The 15,902-nt window shown below is 46.0% G+C and overlaps 1 protein-coding gene across 1 annotated transcript in view; it reads right to left on the bottom strand.

The window, feature by feature from the left end:
- The window catches only part of Gnptab (N-acetylglucosamine-1-phosphate transferase subunits alpha and beta), a 68,271-nt gene extending 53,297 nt beyond the window's left edge, over positions 1 to 14,974 (bottom strand). The window contains exon 1 of the mRNA XM_028783074.1: positions 14,784 to 14,974. Coding sequence (XP_028638907.1) covers positions 14,784 to 14,900 — 117 coding nt within the window. The 5' untranslated portion in view covers positions 14,901 to 14,974. The remainder of the gene's footprint in view (positions 1 to 14,783) is intronic.
- Between the last annotated feature and the right edge of the window lie 928 nt (positions 14,975 to 15,902).

The following is a 15,902-nucleotide window of genomic DNA, read 5'->3' as shown; positions in this document are numbered from 1 at the left end:
TAAAGTATCTGCCAAAGCTTTTCTACGTTTATCAAAATATCCCACAGCACCTATAAATTTATGCACAATTCCTACATATCAACTCAAGGACAGAATAACGGTCTCCGTGTCTATAAGCTAAGAACTTGATCTGACACTTGCAGTTCTAGATCCTTGCACAATGCCTAGACCAAATATGAACGAGCACTTTCAAACGTGCCCAATAGATGCATGAGGGTGCAATCTTGCAGCTGCTCACCACTCCCAAGTTTCTTTCCAGAACTTTCTACTTTGGATCTGTTTCCACAGGATTGTGGTGAAGATAAGAACTAAAACTTAAAGAGGCAAAAGAGCAGGCTCCAGCACAGGGCACACAGCACTCTTCTGCGAAAGCACATCTCTGAGGTTTTTAAGTATGGAGAATGTGGCAGACTACACTACGAAGCTGGAGAAGCACATGAACTTTGCCTAACATAGCCAGGGCTTTTCCTATGTTAGCCCAGGTTCTTTTTGGGAATAACAAGTGCTCTTAACCATTGAGTCATCTTTCTAGATGCGATAACCAGAAACCCAGCATGTCTACATTATGGTACATTTCTTAGTTTCAGACAACAAAATTTAGTTTGCCATTAAGAGGAAATAAAAGAGACCAAATGACTTTAAAAATATCCTTTGGTGTAGAGATGCAGAGTACTTGGTGACCCAGCACCTGCCCAGGTTAACAATCCCAGATTTGAAGACACCGGTTGTCCCCCAGACCTTTAGAAAGTGTCATACTATAAAACCAGCATGGTACTGACACAAAAACAGACACGATGATCAATGGAATGAAACTGAAGATCCAGAAATAAATCCACACTTCTACTGACACCTGATTTCTGATTTAGGAAAAAAAAAATGGCAAGAATACACACTGGATAAAAGACATCTTCACCAAATGGTGCTGATTAACTCAGTGTCTGCATGCACAAAGATACAAACAGATGTTTACTTATCACCCTGCACAAACCTCAACTCTGTACGGATCAAAGACCTTAGCCACAAAACCAGATACACTAAACCTGACAGAAGAAAGGGAGAGATAGCCATGAACACACTGGCACAGGAAACGAGTTTCTAAACAGAATACTGTTAGCACAGGCACTTAGATCAACAGTTAATAAGTGGGACATCATATAAAAGTAACATTTATTCTCCTGTAGTGACTGTTGTCTGTGAGGCTTACTGCCTCTGTCTGCTAAGCCAGTCCTGGAAGCTTTCTAGCCTTTGCATAATCTATGCCTAGAATGTTTTCAGGGTCTGAGACCTGCTGTTGGACAAACTCATCCTTTCTTCTTTCTTAACTCTAGCTGGCTGGTTCAACTCAGCTGACTTACTCAATCTGGTTTTTCTCTTGGCCTCTGAACTGCTCTGTTTGACCTCAAACTAACTCTAGCAATCTGTTCTAATCTTCAGGCGTCTTCTCATGCTCTTGCCCATTCTGTCTTTACCTGCATCTAGCTTGTTCTCTCTTCAGTCTACCTCTGAAAACCTCTCCTAGTAAAACTGCCTCCTTCTCCATCTCTGTGCTGCGCTACTCTCCCTCTCAACTCTACTGTACTGTCTCCACAAACTCTGCTGTATTCCTGGAATGTACTCTCTTCTCCTGTCTGTCACTTTTTCTACAACTCAAGTAGACATCACTTTCAAACATGGCTACTTCCTCCTACAAACTATCTTTACCTTTATTGTTTGGGATTAAAGGTGTGTACTAAGGGTGTGTCTGTATTCCAGCCAGAGAGATTAAAGATGTGTGCTAAGGGCTGAGCCACACCCTAACTATAAACAGGTTCAAATATCCTGTAACAACCTTATGAAACAGTTGACTCTGCATGGCAAAGGACTCCATTATTTGGACAAAGCAGCAGCCTACAGAATAGGAAAACATTTTTTTAAACCAACTACACATCTGAGAGATAATCCAAAATATATAAAAAACCTCAAGAAACTAGACATCAAAAAAATAAAACAAAACAAAACCAACCCAATTAAAAATGGGTACAGATCTAAACAGAGAAGTCTCAAAAGAAGAAAATCAAATGGCTGAGAAACAAAGAAAGTGTTCAACATCCTTAGCCATCAGAGAAATGCAAATCAAAATTGTTTCTGAATATTATCTTACACCTGTCAGAATGGCCAAGATCAAAAATACAAGTGACAGCCCATGCTGTCGAGAATGTGGAGTAAGAGGAACGAACACTCATCCACTGCTGGTGGGAGTGCAAACTTGTACAGCCAGTATGGGAATCAGTGTGGCGGCTCCTCAGGAAGATGGGAATCGATCTACCTCAAGACCCAGCTAACTACTCTTGGGCATATAACCAAAGAATGCTTCATCCTACCAGACACTTCCTCAGGTATGTTCATTGCCAGAAACTGGAAACAACCTAGATGTCCCTCAACAGAAGAATGGATAAAGAAAATGTGGCTCATTTATACAATGGGGCATTACTCGGCTGTTTAAAAAGAAAAAAACAAAACAATGACATCATGAAGCTTACAGGCAAACAGAACCAGAAAAAAAAAAATCATTTTGAGTGAGGTAATTCAGACCCAGAAAGACAATCTGGTATGTATGACTGTATATGTGGTATTAGCTATTAAGTCAATGATAGCCAAGCTACAGTCCAAAGAACCACAGAGGTTACATACAGATTAAGGGAGTAGGGGAGACAAGTAGATCTTGTTAGGAAAGGGATATAGAACCAATAATTATGGATGGATGGGAGGTTGGAATGGGAGGATCAAATGGGGAGCAGGAGGAAATATAGGGAGACAGCTAAAATTAAGGGCCATTTGAGGGGTAGTATAGAACCCTGATACAGTGTAGGAGCCTCCTAAAATATACACATATCTGAGGGCAATCTAATTGAAACTGCCAAATAATGAGGAGACAGAGTCCCAACTGGCCATCTCCTGTCACCAAATGTAGCACCCACATGTGGGCTCACAACCCTCTGTAACTCCAGTCCTAGGGAATGTAATGTCTTCTTCTGACCTCCAAGGGCACTAGATACACACATGATGGCTGGCATACTTGAAGGCAAAACACACATACACATAAAATAAATACATCAATAAAGGGTAAACAGGCACATCAAGGAGAAAGGATTAACTAGAATCCTAAAAGAAGAAACAAACCTAGAAATCAATTTAAAAGCAGGCCTTCTGTGTGATCACAGAACTCGGTGCCCTCTGTCTGAATGACACTTGGTCTGTAGGATGTCTCTGAGATCCTTTCTTGCTTCATGTGCTGTGTGGATGAATCAACCACAGGCTGACTAATCACTTGCTAAAGATATTGCCATTTGCATCACAAGATTGGAACAAACTGTCCCAAGACTGGAGAAATTTATAACGGCATACTGTGAATAATATACATCATCCACTATGAACACTGGCTTGTTGCTTTCTAGAAGGAACTAGAGAAAACATCTACATAATCGTTTATAAAAGTGCAAGCTACATTAATAAAGTACTTGCCCCTCTGCTATCCCAGGAACAATAATACACCAAAGCCAGGCAGTCCTTGTGAGCTTTTCTGCTGTCTCTAGGGGAACACTTGGCAGCTGAGACAGTGGGTCTCCCACTTCTGCCAGCAAGAGCATCCCAGCTGGAAGGGCTCCCCAGAGGGGACAGATGAAACTTAAATTGTATTTATTGCATTTTGCAAGGTGCCCTGTAGACATGTGACACCTCATGTAGCCCACCTGTTGTGACTAGGCTTAGTCACAATCAGTGTCTCAGTGAGGGCCATCATTGCTGTGACAAAACACCTGACCAAAGCAACTGGGGAGAAAAGTTACACCTACACTTCCAAATCTCTGCTCACCATCAAAGGAACTCAGGTCAGGAACTCAAACAGGGCAAGAACCTGAAGGCAGGAGCTGATGCAGAGGCCATGGAGGGGCGCTGCTTACTGGCTTGCTCAGCCTGCTTTATCTTAGAACCCAGGACCAGCAGCCCTAATGGCACCACCCACAATGGTCTGGACCCTTCCACACTACTTGTGCACTAATTATGAAAATGCCCCACCAGCTTATGGAGATATTTTCCCCCCAATGGAGGCTCCCTCCTCTCAGAGGACTCTAGCTTGTGTCAAATTGACACAAAACCAGCCAGTACAGTCAGTGAATAAAAATAAGTTTTGATGCTTTAGTATTCCTTCAAAAGATGCTCAGGGAACACCTACCCTTAGAAGCTAGGAGCGCCAACTGCCTATTTTGCTTACTCTTGTTGATGGGGGTATTAGTGGAGGGGCTGGCAAGCATGCAGATGCCTGGGCCTCCTGCTGTTCCTCTCCTACCCACTTCTCTACACCCTTTAACCAGTGGAGTCCAAGACTCTTGAAGATTACCATGCCCACAGCCACTCTCAGGATCTCTCAAATCTTGTACCAGGTAAGGGGCCCTGACAGGTTTTTTCTTGTTACGAGGGCTGGGTTATCATTATTTAGCAATACTCCTAAGTCTCAGGTATTAGATGCCAATACAAAACAATCTTTAATGGTACTACCAAAATCCCCAGTGCTAGGGGAAAGGTCACTACAACTATACCAGTCACCCTTCTTTTTCTCTGTAACTCTAGCCACAAGGGCCTTCACTACCACACACGTAAGCAAGCACGTGTGTGCGCATACACACGCATACACCCCTCTCCTCATCTATCCTCTCACTTGTCTATTTTGTGTATGGCAGAGGCGTGAGTTCTCCAGCATGCATGTAGAGGGCAGAGGACAGCTTGCAGGGATCTGGGAATCTGTTCTCCTTTTCCCATGAGTCCTGGGACTCACACCAGACTTGGTGACAGGCAGGCGCCTTTACTCGCTGACTCCTTCATTTTCGCTTTTTGATCGTTCTCCCAACAGCAAGGCCTTCACTCTGCTTCTCTGGGTGGGAAATGGTAGTTTCTCAATATCAGCACCACTGCCGTTGGTCCTGGATGATTCTTTTTTTTTTTATTGAATATTTTATTTATTTACATTTCAACTGTTATCCCCTTTCCAGGTTTCCCCTCCAGAAACCCTGTATCCCCTCCCCTTCCCCCTGCTTCTATGGGGGTGCTCCCTCCCCCACCCACTCCCATCTCCCCGCCCTGGCATTCCCCTACACTGGGGCTTGGAGCCTTGGATTGTCCCATATATTAACAGAATCCCTGGCTTCTACACATTAAAGCCATCAGCAACATTTCATTCCATGCCAGGCTAGGACAATCTAAAATGTCTCCAGATGTTGTGAAACATCCCCTGGGGGAAATATCACCTCAAACTGAAAGTGAATGCCCGAGTCAGCCCTGCCTTCCTCTGTCCTTAGTCTGAGCGTCTGGGCCTCAAGGCAGCCATCCTGGCAGGGCAGGGCAGTCCTCAGTGCCTCCCTCTCCCACCACACCCTCTACACATTAACAGCACTGCTCACAAATGTGATAGAGTAGCCTTTACCTCACCGCACAAGCTCCTTGTCAGCAGGAACCATGTCTTCTTCTTGACTACTTTGTCCCCAGGGGTTTGGTTAAGTATTTCCTAACTGAATGAATGAGCCAGGCATTCTGTGGGGACAGCAGAGTTTTAAGGTTATGGACGTCATCTCCGAGCCCAGGTTGCTGAGTACAGAACCGGAACTTTTCTCACCTGAGAGTGGTACACCAACTGAGTGGTAGATGCAACTGACAAGCTGCAGTGCACAGAAAAAGACACATTTCCTCTGAAGTACCAAACACAAGAGACCACGTTCCAGGGCCAAGTAAGTAATGGACCAAAACACAGTGTCCTATAGAGTGGGAGTACATCCTCACCGTGGCATAAATGTCCCGAGGCTAGGAAGCTTTGCAGAAGCGACTGGCATTCTGTAACTGCCACTCCACCCCATCCAAGGACAAGACAGAAACTTCTCATCTCCCCAAGTCCAGGGAAAACACTCAGCAGGCTCACCAACACAGCTCACTAGAGTTCATGATGCTGGTAAACGCCAGCCCCGCCTCACACCTCAGAAATACAAAGGGCTGTCAGCTAACTGTTCTCAGGGGAAGGTGATAGTCGATGGCCTGGAATCAGCTCACACTCCCTAGCTGGAACCAAAGATGCATATGCATGTACCACCGCAAGTGGGTCACACAAAAGACAGAGCCTGGGACCCACCCCAAGCCCTGTAGAGTTGGAGGCTAAAATGAAAAGCTCCAGAGGCTATGGAAAGAAGAAGCAACCCATCTAAATGAAAATGACATTTGGTCTCACAAAACGACTAAGCAACATCTCCCAGCATGGTGGTGGTGACAAGGAGCAGTCTCAATACCCTTTGACAGTATTCAGTAAAGAACAAACTTTGACACTTGCCAAACCTGAGGTGGTCACCTCAGTGGACACCTCGGATGAGGTTACATGGGAAGGACTTTCAGCCCTTGTTTCTTGCTGCTTTCTGCATGCTCACAGTGGAAAACAGAGGCACACAGAGCTAGGAAAGGGAAGGGCCCACAAACCCATCTCCTCTGCTTAACTTTGGGTTTGCTGTGTGTTGCAGGCCTAGAGAGGGGAGGCACAAAGCACCAGCTTAGGCTCTGGCATCTGTTCCTCTCTGAGACTGGCCACTCTAGTGCCGAAGTAACACTACAGTTTGTAATCTGAAGTGATTGCGGAAGTGTGTAACCAGGCTGGCCTTGAACTCACAAAGATCTGCCTATTCTGGCTCCCCATAGCTGGAATTAAAGGTGTATACCACCATGCCCAGACCAACAGAGAAGTTTCTGTTACCAAGGGCCCAATGAGCAGCCCATTATTCATAGGGACAAGCACAGTTAATGGCCCGTCCTCTATGTTCCTAATAAAGGAACTTCACTGCTAGGTAGTACAAATGTCTGGCTGTTTTCAGGCACCATTCTATGACACAACTGGTAACAGTGCCTGGAAAGAACTGCTTAGGTCTCAGGAAAGTTCTCCCTCCGCTTCTGGGAGAGCCCTGGGACATTGGTGGAACACCAGACCGCTGCGTTCTGTCTCCTGACACCATGTCTGGGCTCGAAGTGGAAAGAACACCATCATGATAAACATGTCTGTCTGCCACAGGAGGGGAGTGGGAAGTATGTAAGGAAGTAGTCTTGTCAATTCTCAAATTTAAGACTAAGGAGCTGCGAGAAAAGGTAAAGTTGGGGGGGGGGGACCTGCTGAAGAAAGAGGGAACTTCTAGATAGAAACTGTCTACCAGAAAAGGTAAAGCGGGGGTGGGGGGAAGGGAGAGAGGGAAAGGGGTCAGGTTAAGTTTTGCTTTCACAACATACTTAAATTCATTAATAAAAAGATTAGACCTCAAACAAATGGAATGATTAATCAAAAAAAAAAAAGATTAGACATCAAAATCTGACCAAACACAACTAGGAAATTGCTACATATGTTATACACTGAATCACTGCTGGAAGCCTTATAAAATACCCTGGAGCCGTATTTAGCAAAGTCTCAGGATAATATGCCCAGACAAGAATATAAATTTTGCAGATACTTTCCATGGAAACAGCCATGATCACATCTACAAGATAAAGGGCAAACAGTTATCACAGGCACAATGTGATTGCCAAGGAAAGGAATTGGGTTTGAACGGAACCCGATATCTTGGGCATCTGTTGCGCTGGTCAGTTCTTTGATAACAATCTGGTAAGTATTCTCAGAGGCAGCCCTCACAGATCCCGTGGTTCAGCAGTGACTTCCAGGCCTGCCCATCCCCAAGGCTCTGCAGAGGATTGGGTGGTACACAAAGGTGTGACATGGGCACTCACTCGCCAGGGCAAGGCAGGCAGGCAGGCAGGCAGGTAGGCAGTTCCAAGTATGGTCTACCCTCCTGAGAACAAGTCTCTGCAGTTACTCTCAGGCAGAAGAGAAACTGGAGGCCACACCCATTTGGGGTAGGCTGCCCAAGGGAGGTGAAGGACAGGACCGGAGAAATTCCCACACCAATCAAGCACCTTGATCCAACCCTGCCTGAGCTTTACCTGGTCCAGTTACGACAGCTAATAAGCTCCCTTTTTTTTTTTTTTAAACCAGGTCTGAGCTGGGTGGGACCTGTCACTTGCAACTTGTTACCGATGATGACGGCAACCGTTTCCAGTGATTCAACATGCAAAAGGAAACAGACTTTTCTATATTACCAAACCTCAGCTACTCCAAATGGTCTTACTTTCCAAAGCATTCTTCGCTTTTCTCTGTCTACATACTCCTTTATGAAACCACCCTGCAAGCCTGTGCCTCCTGCAAAGGTCACTAAGGTCCTTCTAAAATGCTTCAGCCAGTGACTTTCTTCCCTTAAACTAAGCTGTCATTGCGTACCCACCTATCCACATACTGAAATCCCTTTTCCCTTCCACTGTTAGCAGTTCTCATGTCTGCAGAGGTCTCATCTCCCCCAGCCTGAACTAAGTCCTGCCGGTACGGTACCATCTGCCACACTGTGTGCATCCTCACAGCATGCAGGTCTCAGGGTTCTAGGAAAATCTCCTCAGGACAAAAATGAATTTCTGAACACCAGAACGGACAAGTTACTGTAACATTAAGTTTAAAAAAACTACAAAGGAACCACATATTCTATCGGAGTAGAAAACTTACCTTCATTGGCACTGAGGTTAAAAGGATGCTAATTAAAAATCTCCCTTAATTCATCCCTCCATCCACAGAGTCTACTTGGCACCTTTAGGTTAATAAGCAATTTCATTCACCAAGAGTTGAGCAGTGACTAAGACAAAGTTTCTACTTTACTAATTAACTAGAGTCTGGTATCTGACAGTAGTGTCCCCCAAAACAGAACTAACTAACTCACTCACTCTCTCTCTCTCTCTCTCTCTCTCCCCCCCCCTCCCTCCCTCCCTCCCTCCCTCGTGTGTACATGCACTATCTCCTTGGGCATTTACATGAGTTCCAACTCCCAACCACAGTATAGGTTTCTTAAGTGAGGTGTCCAATAATGTACATTTTTTATATATTAAAATGGGGAGGGAGCCTTGAATATGTTGGCTGGTAATTTCGAAACCATTTTGTTGTTGTTTTTGTTGATTTCTATAAAATTGGGTCCTCACTACATAGCCCTGGCTGGCCAGCAATTAATTATACACACAGACCAGGCTGGCCTCAAACTCAAAAGATCCCAAGAGCTGGTATTAAAGGCATACACTACCCTGCCTAACAAAACGATTCCTTTTTAATAAAACCCAACAGAGAGGTAGCCACCAACCCACAGGATCAGCTGGGAAGTAACTCAGTTTGGGCACTGTGCAGGCCAGGGAATGGAATGTCCCTTCAGATGAAATCTCTGCTTCACTGTTTATGGAATCTCTGCCTCCCCCGCCTTTTTTTTTTTTTTTTGCCTCTGACCAAGAACACACAAAAACAGTTAAATCAGGAAAATAATCAAATACAAACACGGTAACACATTTCTTTCCTGAAATTCAGCCAGCCGAGAAACGAGTCAGTAAGGTGACTCTAGCTGGATCCCGTTTTCAATCCTTCTTTATTGTTGAAAAAGAGTACTTCATTACTCCAGCATCGTGATCATAACCAGGCAGGTGGAAGGGAAGGGAGGGCCGGGAGAAATTCTCGTAGACCACAGTTTGTTTCCACATGCAGTTTACATAGGAAAGTGCTGTGTTCAATGCAAGGGAAGGCTCACGTATACAAATTCTCATGGACCAGTAATCTAGGACCCTTTCTTCACAAACCTAAAGTCAAAGGAGCTGCAAACACCGGTTTTGTTTTTATTCCTCACTTGGCAGCCTCCCCGACCTGCCTTGAACTTGTTTGGTGGTAAAACCCGAGCTAACTGACAGGAGTCTATTTATAGTCAGTAATTTTCTCACAGAGTAGAAATATCCATGTACTTCACTATAGAGAGTGCAGGGACTTAACGTTAAGATACTGTAGTAGTTGCAGAAGTTTCTGGAAAGGGTGTGTGGACTTGCATATAAATGAGGATAGGCCTGAAATACATTTTCCTCTCTAAAGTATGTTTTAAAGACCCATGTAACAGCAACTATAATAAGGCAGAACAAATACTAATGTTAAAGTCAGAATTTTTTGTTTTGTTTTTCAAGACAGAGTTTCTCTGTGTAGCCCTGACTATCCTGGAACTCACTCTGTAGACCAGGCTGGCCTCAAACTCAGAAATCCACCTGCCTCTGCCTGCCAAGTGCTGGGATTAAAGGTGTGCTGCCCCAGCTAAAGTCAGAAATTTCTTTTTCCCTTGAGTCATTGTCTTACTGTGTAGCCCAGGCTAATGTCTAATGCTCAATCTTCCTGCCTGTCTCCCGAGTGCTAATATTACAGACATATTATATCATGCAAGGCAGAATCAAACATGTATGAATGAGTCCATAAAGGATTCTTTGGGACACAAGTGCTCGATACAAGAAACCCAGGCTCCCAGACCCATGTGACTTACAATAGGCAAGTTCTTCCCTGCCGCCCTCACCCCAAGGCACTACAGTGAGTAGTCAGAGCCAAAGGAAACTTGGGACAGACAGTGTGGTGAATATCAGCATACCAAAGAGCAGGCTGGCCTCCAGGCTCTCTCAACAGCACAAGTACCTGTTAAAGAGTCGGAGGCTCTTTCCATCCACTCCTTCCCCCAAACTTCTCCAGCTCATGGGCTTCCTGTTCCCAGTTTCTCCTTCTTATATAACCCTGCCATTTCAGCCATGTGTTCTCCCCCCTGCTCCCTCTCGGTGTTTCCTCTCCTCTCCCCTTCACCTCCCCCAAATCTGGTCTCCCCTTCACCACCACCCCCATCTCACCCGCCTCTCCTCTTTTCTCTAGCTCTTCTCTATCTCTTCTTTCTCTCAACCTCCCCATTCCAAGGCCAGGTTCAGTCTACTTTTTCTCTCCCTGCTCTGGACTCTTCTAGATGCCTCTGGCTGTTCTCTCCCTCACACCTATAATAGAAACCTTCTTTCTGGGGAGACCTGGAAGGGGACAACATTTGAAATGTAAACAAGCCGGGCAGTGGAGGCACACACCTTTAATCCCAGCACTTGGGAGGCAGACGCAGGTGGATTTCTGAGTTCGAGGCCAGCCTGGTCTTCAGGGTGAGTTCCAGGACAGCCCGGGGTACATAGAGAAACCCTGTCTCGAGAAAAAAAAAAAAAAAAAAAAAAACTTAAATAAATAAAATGTAAACAAATAAAATAATTAATATTAAAAAAAACCTTCTTTTCAACCGAATCTTGGAACTGTCATGTCCTTATTTCATTCAGACCCCATATCTCCACTTCAAGAGCTCACCCTAGATTGTCACCTTGGGATTCAACCGTCTTCCTATTTTATGAGAATTCCCGTGAGTTTCAGGAAGTACTTGGCTTGACTTATAAGGGAAAACAAATTACTTAGTAGATCCCGCCCTTGATTCCATTTTTCCGCAAAATCTGGATAAGTGTTCAAACTGCTTATTAAAAAGCAACAACCTCGGGCGAGGAGACAGATTAACTAGTACAGTACTTACCTGACATGCAGAGCCCGGGATTAGATTCCCAGTACTGGCATAGTGGTCTCAAAGTTTAATAATTCAACAACAAAATTATAATCCTAAATATTGTAATAACTATAACCTTAGCATTAGGGAGGTTGAAGCAGGAGGGTCAGAAAAAATTTCAAGGTCATCCTCAAGTACATATGGAGTTGGAGGCTAGCCTGGGGTACAAGTCACCTTGTCTCAAACACACACACACAAACACACACGCACAAATCTTAAAATACCTACTTTACCTCTTACACTAAGAGGAGGAAAATAATGACCTCACAATTTAACAATGATCTTCTTAACCATTATACGGATCACAACTGGTTAACAGCTGGGCGCTACCTGTAGAATAAAGTCCTAGTTCAAGGAAATATTTCACAGTGAAGACTGAGACTAAACAATTGATGGTGATAACACCAACTATTATGGCTGAACCACGGTTTGTTATGTGCTATCAATCTGATGACGTGCTTCCTATACTTAATTTCCACTAACAACCCTAGAAAGAGACAGTCTTGCCTTTATTTTAAAGAAGAGGAAGCTGAGAGGGGTCAGATTTCTTCCCAGATGTGATAAGCAAAGCCCAGGCTACTTGAAAAACCATCAGGAGTTCGAGGTGAAGCGCAATGGTGAAGCTCTTCCCTGGGATGCACCAGGTCACAGGTTCAAGCCTCAGCAGGGGAAAGAAAAGTGGTGGTGGTGAGGGAATGGCTCTGAGGATGAGGGACCTGCTGCCTACCCTGAGTTTGACTCCTGGGAACCACAAGCACAAAGTGACACAGGTACACCCACAAGCATGCACATAACATAAATATATGGAAGGAAAGCCTTTTTTAAAAAAGGAGGGATTACTGGAGGCTGGAGAGATGGCTCAGTGGTTAGGAGCACTGGCTGCTCTTCCAGAGGACCTGGGTTTAATTCCCAGCACCCACATGGCTGCTCACAACTGTCTGTAACTCCAGTTCCAGGGGATCTGACATCCTTACTCACACATTTACATACAGGCAAAACACCAATGTGCATAAAATAAATAGATAAGTAAATCTTTAAAACAGGTGTTAGTATGACGTTGGTATCAAAGCCAGTTGTCTAAGTTTGAGGCACATGTCTGCTGTGAATTAGCTGTGTTAATTTATGCAAACACCTCGGCTGCATAACCTGTGAGGTGAGTAAAATAATACTGTCTATATCAGATGACGCTGTGAAGACTAAATTAGTGTGTAAAGCAGTTAAGAGAACACCCAGTAAGGACTACGTTTGTTCATTATTGTCACGGTTAGCATTAACTTGGAGCCATCAGTCACATCCAGATTAGCTCTCCCTGACCCTCCCCCACCACAGGCCAGCTGCCACCACCTCTCCTGCTACCATGTGACACTCTGTACTCTTCTTTCTCCCATTTAATCTAAACTTTAAGATCTGTGCCCACGAACCAGCCCTCATGGCATACACCTTGAATCCCAGCACTCTGGAGGCAGAGGCAGGTGGATCTGAGTGCAAGACCAGCCTGGTCTACACAGGGAGTTCCAGCCTGGAACCACATATGCTGAGACCCTGTCTCAAACTCTTCAAGGCTATAACAAATGTATTTTACACCGTGGTTAGTAAACAGCTCGTTTAAAATGAACCAGGTTAAAAACATAAACCAGTAACCCTAGGGCTTTGAAAGGAAGACTGTGAACTTCAGGCTAGCCTGGGCAACTTAGTGAGGCTCTTTCTTTAAAAGCCATTCAAAAGCAGTAAGGCACTAACTATGCATGAACAACATATGAAACAAAGATCATCAGGAGGTGGTGGGATAGTAAGACATTCCACACGTGTAACTGGACGGCGTTCTCATCCTCATCTGTAAAACTACTTTTTTCCAGTCCCTAGAACCACTAAAAACACTTAGAAATGGGCCGTTTCGTTCAGCCAGTCACTATACAGATGCTTAGTATGCACACACTGGCAGTACCTGGCACTGGGTCTGGGCTAGAGTTACAGCATTTAAACTGACACCACCTCCTCCACCGAGCTTACTGCCTGGCATTGGTGCAGAGCGCACACATGTGTATTGTGCGTTTAATAAAAGCATTCTGTTAATTATAAAGCCCTTTAAAACTCTTACTAAACTATAAGCAAATAAATAAAACAGGGAAACCATTTCAAACCCTTTGAAAGCACTCTGAAAGCACACGTTGTTTTCTTCCTGTCTCCAGGGGCAGTGTTTTGTTGAATGGCACACTTGTGCCCATTCACTTCTGATCTGCTCATAGCCCTTTGCACTCTTAAGATAGCGCATATCGTATCAGACTACCAAGAATCAAATAACTGAAATTTAAACCAAAGAGTTTTGCAGTCCCAAAATGTTCAAGGTATGTCTCCAAAGGAGCATAAAATTCACTTCACCTGGCATTTCTGGCGTTTCACACACCTCCCAAACCGGTTGCCTTTGCCCTTTGAAGAGTTTACAGTCTAACCAAACGGCTTTACATCAATTAAGCGCAGTTCTCAGTCCAAGGACCAGCGACTTGATCTAAAAAGTATTAGCAAAGCCCATGACGCAAGGGTCTATGGTGGCTCTCAAGAGGTCCGGAGCTGGAGTCCAAGATCCGGCAGGCAGTCCTAGTCACCTGACAAGGGCCCTACTCTCAGTTTGTCTGAGATAAGCACTTGGTGCTTCCCATAAGCGTGTGTGTTCTCACTAGTAAGGCCTCCACCCGCTGGCATGCTGCTATACAAAACAGCAGCGCAATTATGAAAAAGGAAAAAAGTTAATAAAAAAATTCCCCTTTCACTTTGCAAAATTCACATGCAAAACCGCGCAAAATTCACATGCAAAGCCGCGCGTGCCTCTAAGACAAAGTCTGAGATCCAGAAGAAAAAGATAAGGTGTTTTGTCAACGGTGAAAGATTAATAGGGTGGCACCACAGGACTGGATCCAAAGGAGGGCTACGGAATGATCACTACAGAAAAATACAAACCCTAGGAGAGAGTTTCACCAGCGCAAGGCCTTTGAGCCAAAACTCAAATGACCAGAGGACTCTTGGGGACACCCTGCAGAAGGAAGGGGACCCATGCACACGCTGAAGCATGGGAGGCCCGGGCGTCCAGAACAGCTGCTGCAGGCGAGCAGGGGAGAGGATGCGCGCTCCTCGCGCCTGGGACTGGTGGGCTGTGTGCTGGTCCCCAGGCTGCAAAGAGGATGGGAAGGCAGGAGGGAGATTCCGGGTGCTGGCACCGCGGGGCTCGGTCGGGGAGGGCTGCGCACGCGGCTCCGGGGCTCGGGCTCCGCTACTCACCTCTCCGAACTGGAAAGCCGAGACGATGGTGACAACGACGCCCACGAAGCAGACGTAGAGCCCATACCTGTGGGATAGGCAGGTATAGGTCTGTCTCTGCAGGAGCTTAAGCAGCATCACCCCGGCCCCGCCACCCCACGCCGGGAGGAGCCCGCGCCGCGCCACCGCCTCAGCGAGCCGCCATTCAGGGGCTCCCGGCCGCGCCGCCGCGCTTAGCTCACAGCCCCCGGCTGCCGCGCATTGTCGCTCCGGCGACCGACAGCCCGCTGGGCTCCACGCCGCGGCCGCCGCTTCCGGGAGCCCGGAGCCCACGCCCTCGGCGCGGCGGAGGCGGACCCAGGGCCCGCAAGGCGCCCGGCGCCACCCGGGGTTGGCTTCGGAGAGGCGGCGGCGGGTCGCCAGCGCCGCCTGGAGGGCGGAAGGGCAAGGGCAGGCGCGCGCCCTCCCGTCTGCGCGTGCGCTGCGGTCCCTGCCCTCTGGGCCCTCTGCCCTGTGCTCGGTGGGACCCACCCAATGCACAGGTAACCAACCTCGCCTGTCCCCTGCCGACTGGGCAATCCTGCCAAACCAAAAACCACAGCTCCTGTCTCAAGTTTATCTTTGAAAGAAAAATTGAAAGGTCGTGACTAGGGAATGCACATTCAGCTTGCTCCAAATGACACAATGTACTCTAGGCGTTCTTACCCGAGGTTTAGTTAAGTTTGGGGAAAACAAAAGTCACTAATCAAGGCATTTACCAAACACTGTTTTGAGGTCACAGGTAGGCAGATTGTGGCAAAGTAGGGAAAACTGACGGGTTTGGACACTAGCTGATGCCTTAGCTTTTGATGGGTGATTTGCTAAGAACACATATTATTGTTCTTGTTTTCCTTTCTATATTTAGTTATTTGCGTGTATGTTTGTGCATGCACGGGAACTCCTGTGTGTGTGTAGGGTGAGGGTCAGTCATTCTGTCCCTCCATGCTGTGCGTTCAGGGGATTGAACTCAGGTGGTCAGGCTTGGAAGCACCTTAACCTGCTGAGCCGTTTCAGGGACCCTCAAATACAACTGAAGAATTGTATAGTCTCCAGGTTATGAGCTCAGACATAGAGATGAGAGTGGCTTAAACCAAAAGTATC

Source organism: Grammomys surdaster, unplaced genomic scaffold, assembly GCF_004785775.1.
Source record: "Grammomys surdaster isolate TR1022 unplaced genomic scaffold, NIH_TR_1.0 958, whole genome shotgun sequence".
In the NCBI taxonomy this organism is placed as follows: Eukaryota; Metazoa; Chordata; class Mammalia; order Rodentia; family Muridae; genus Grammomys; species Grammomys surdaster.
Note: the sequence above shows the minus strand (reverse complement) of the source record. Positions and strands in the feature narration are given on the sequence as shown.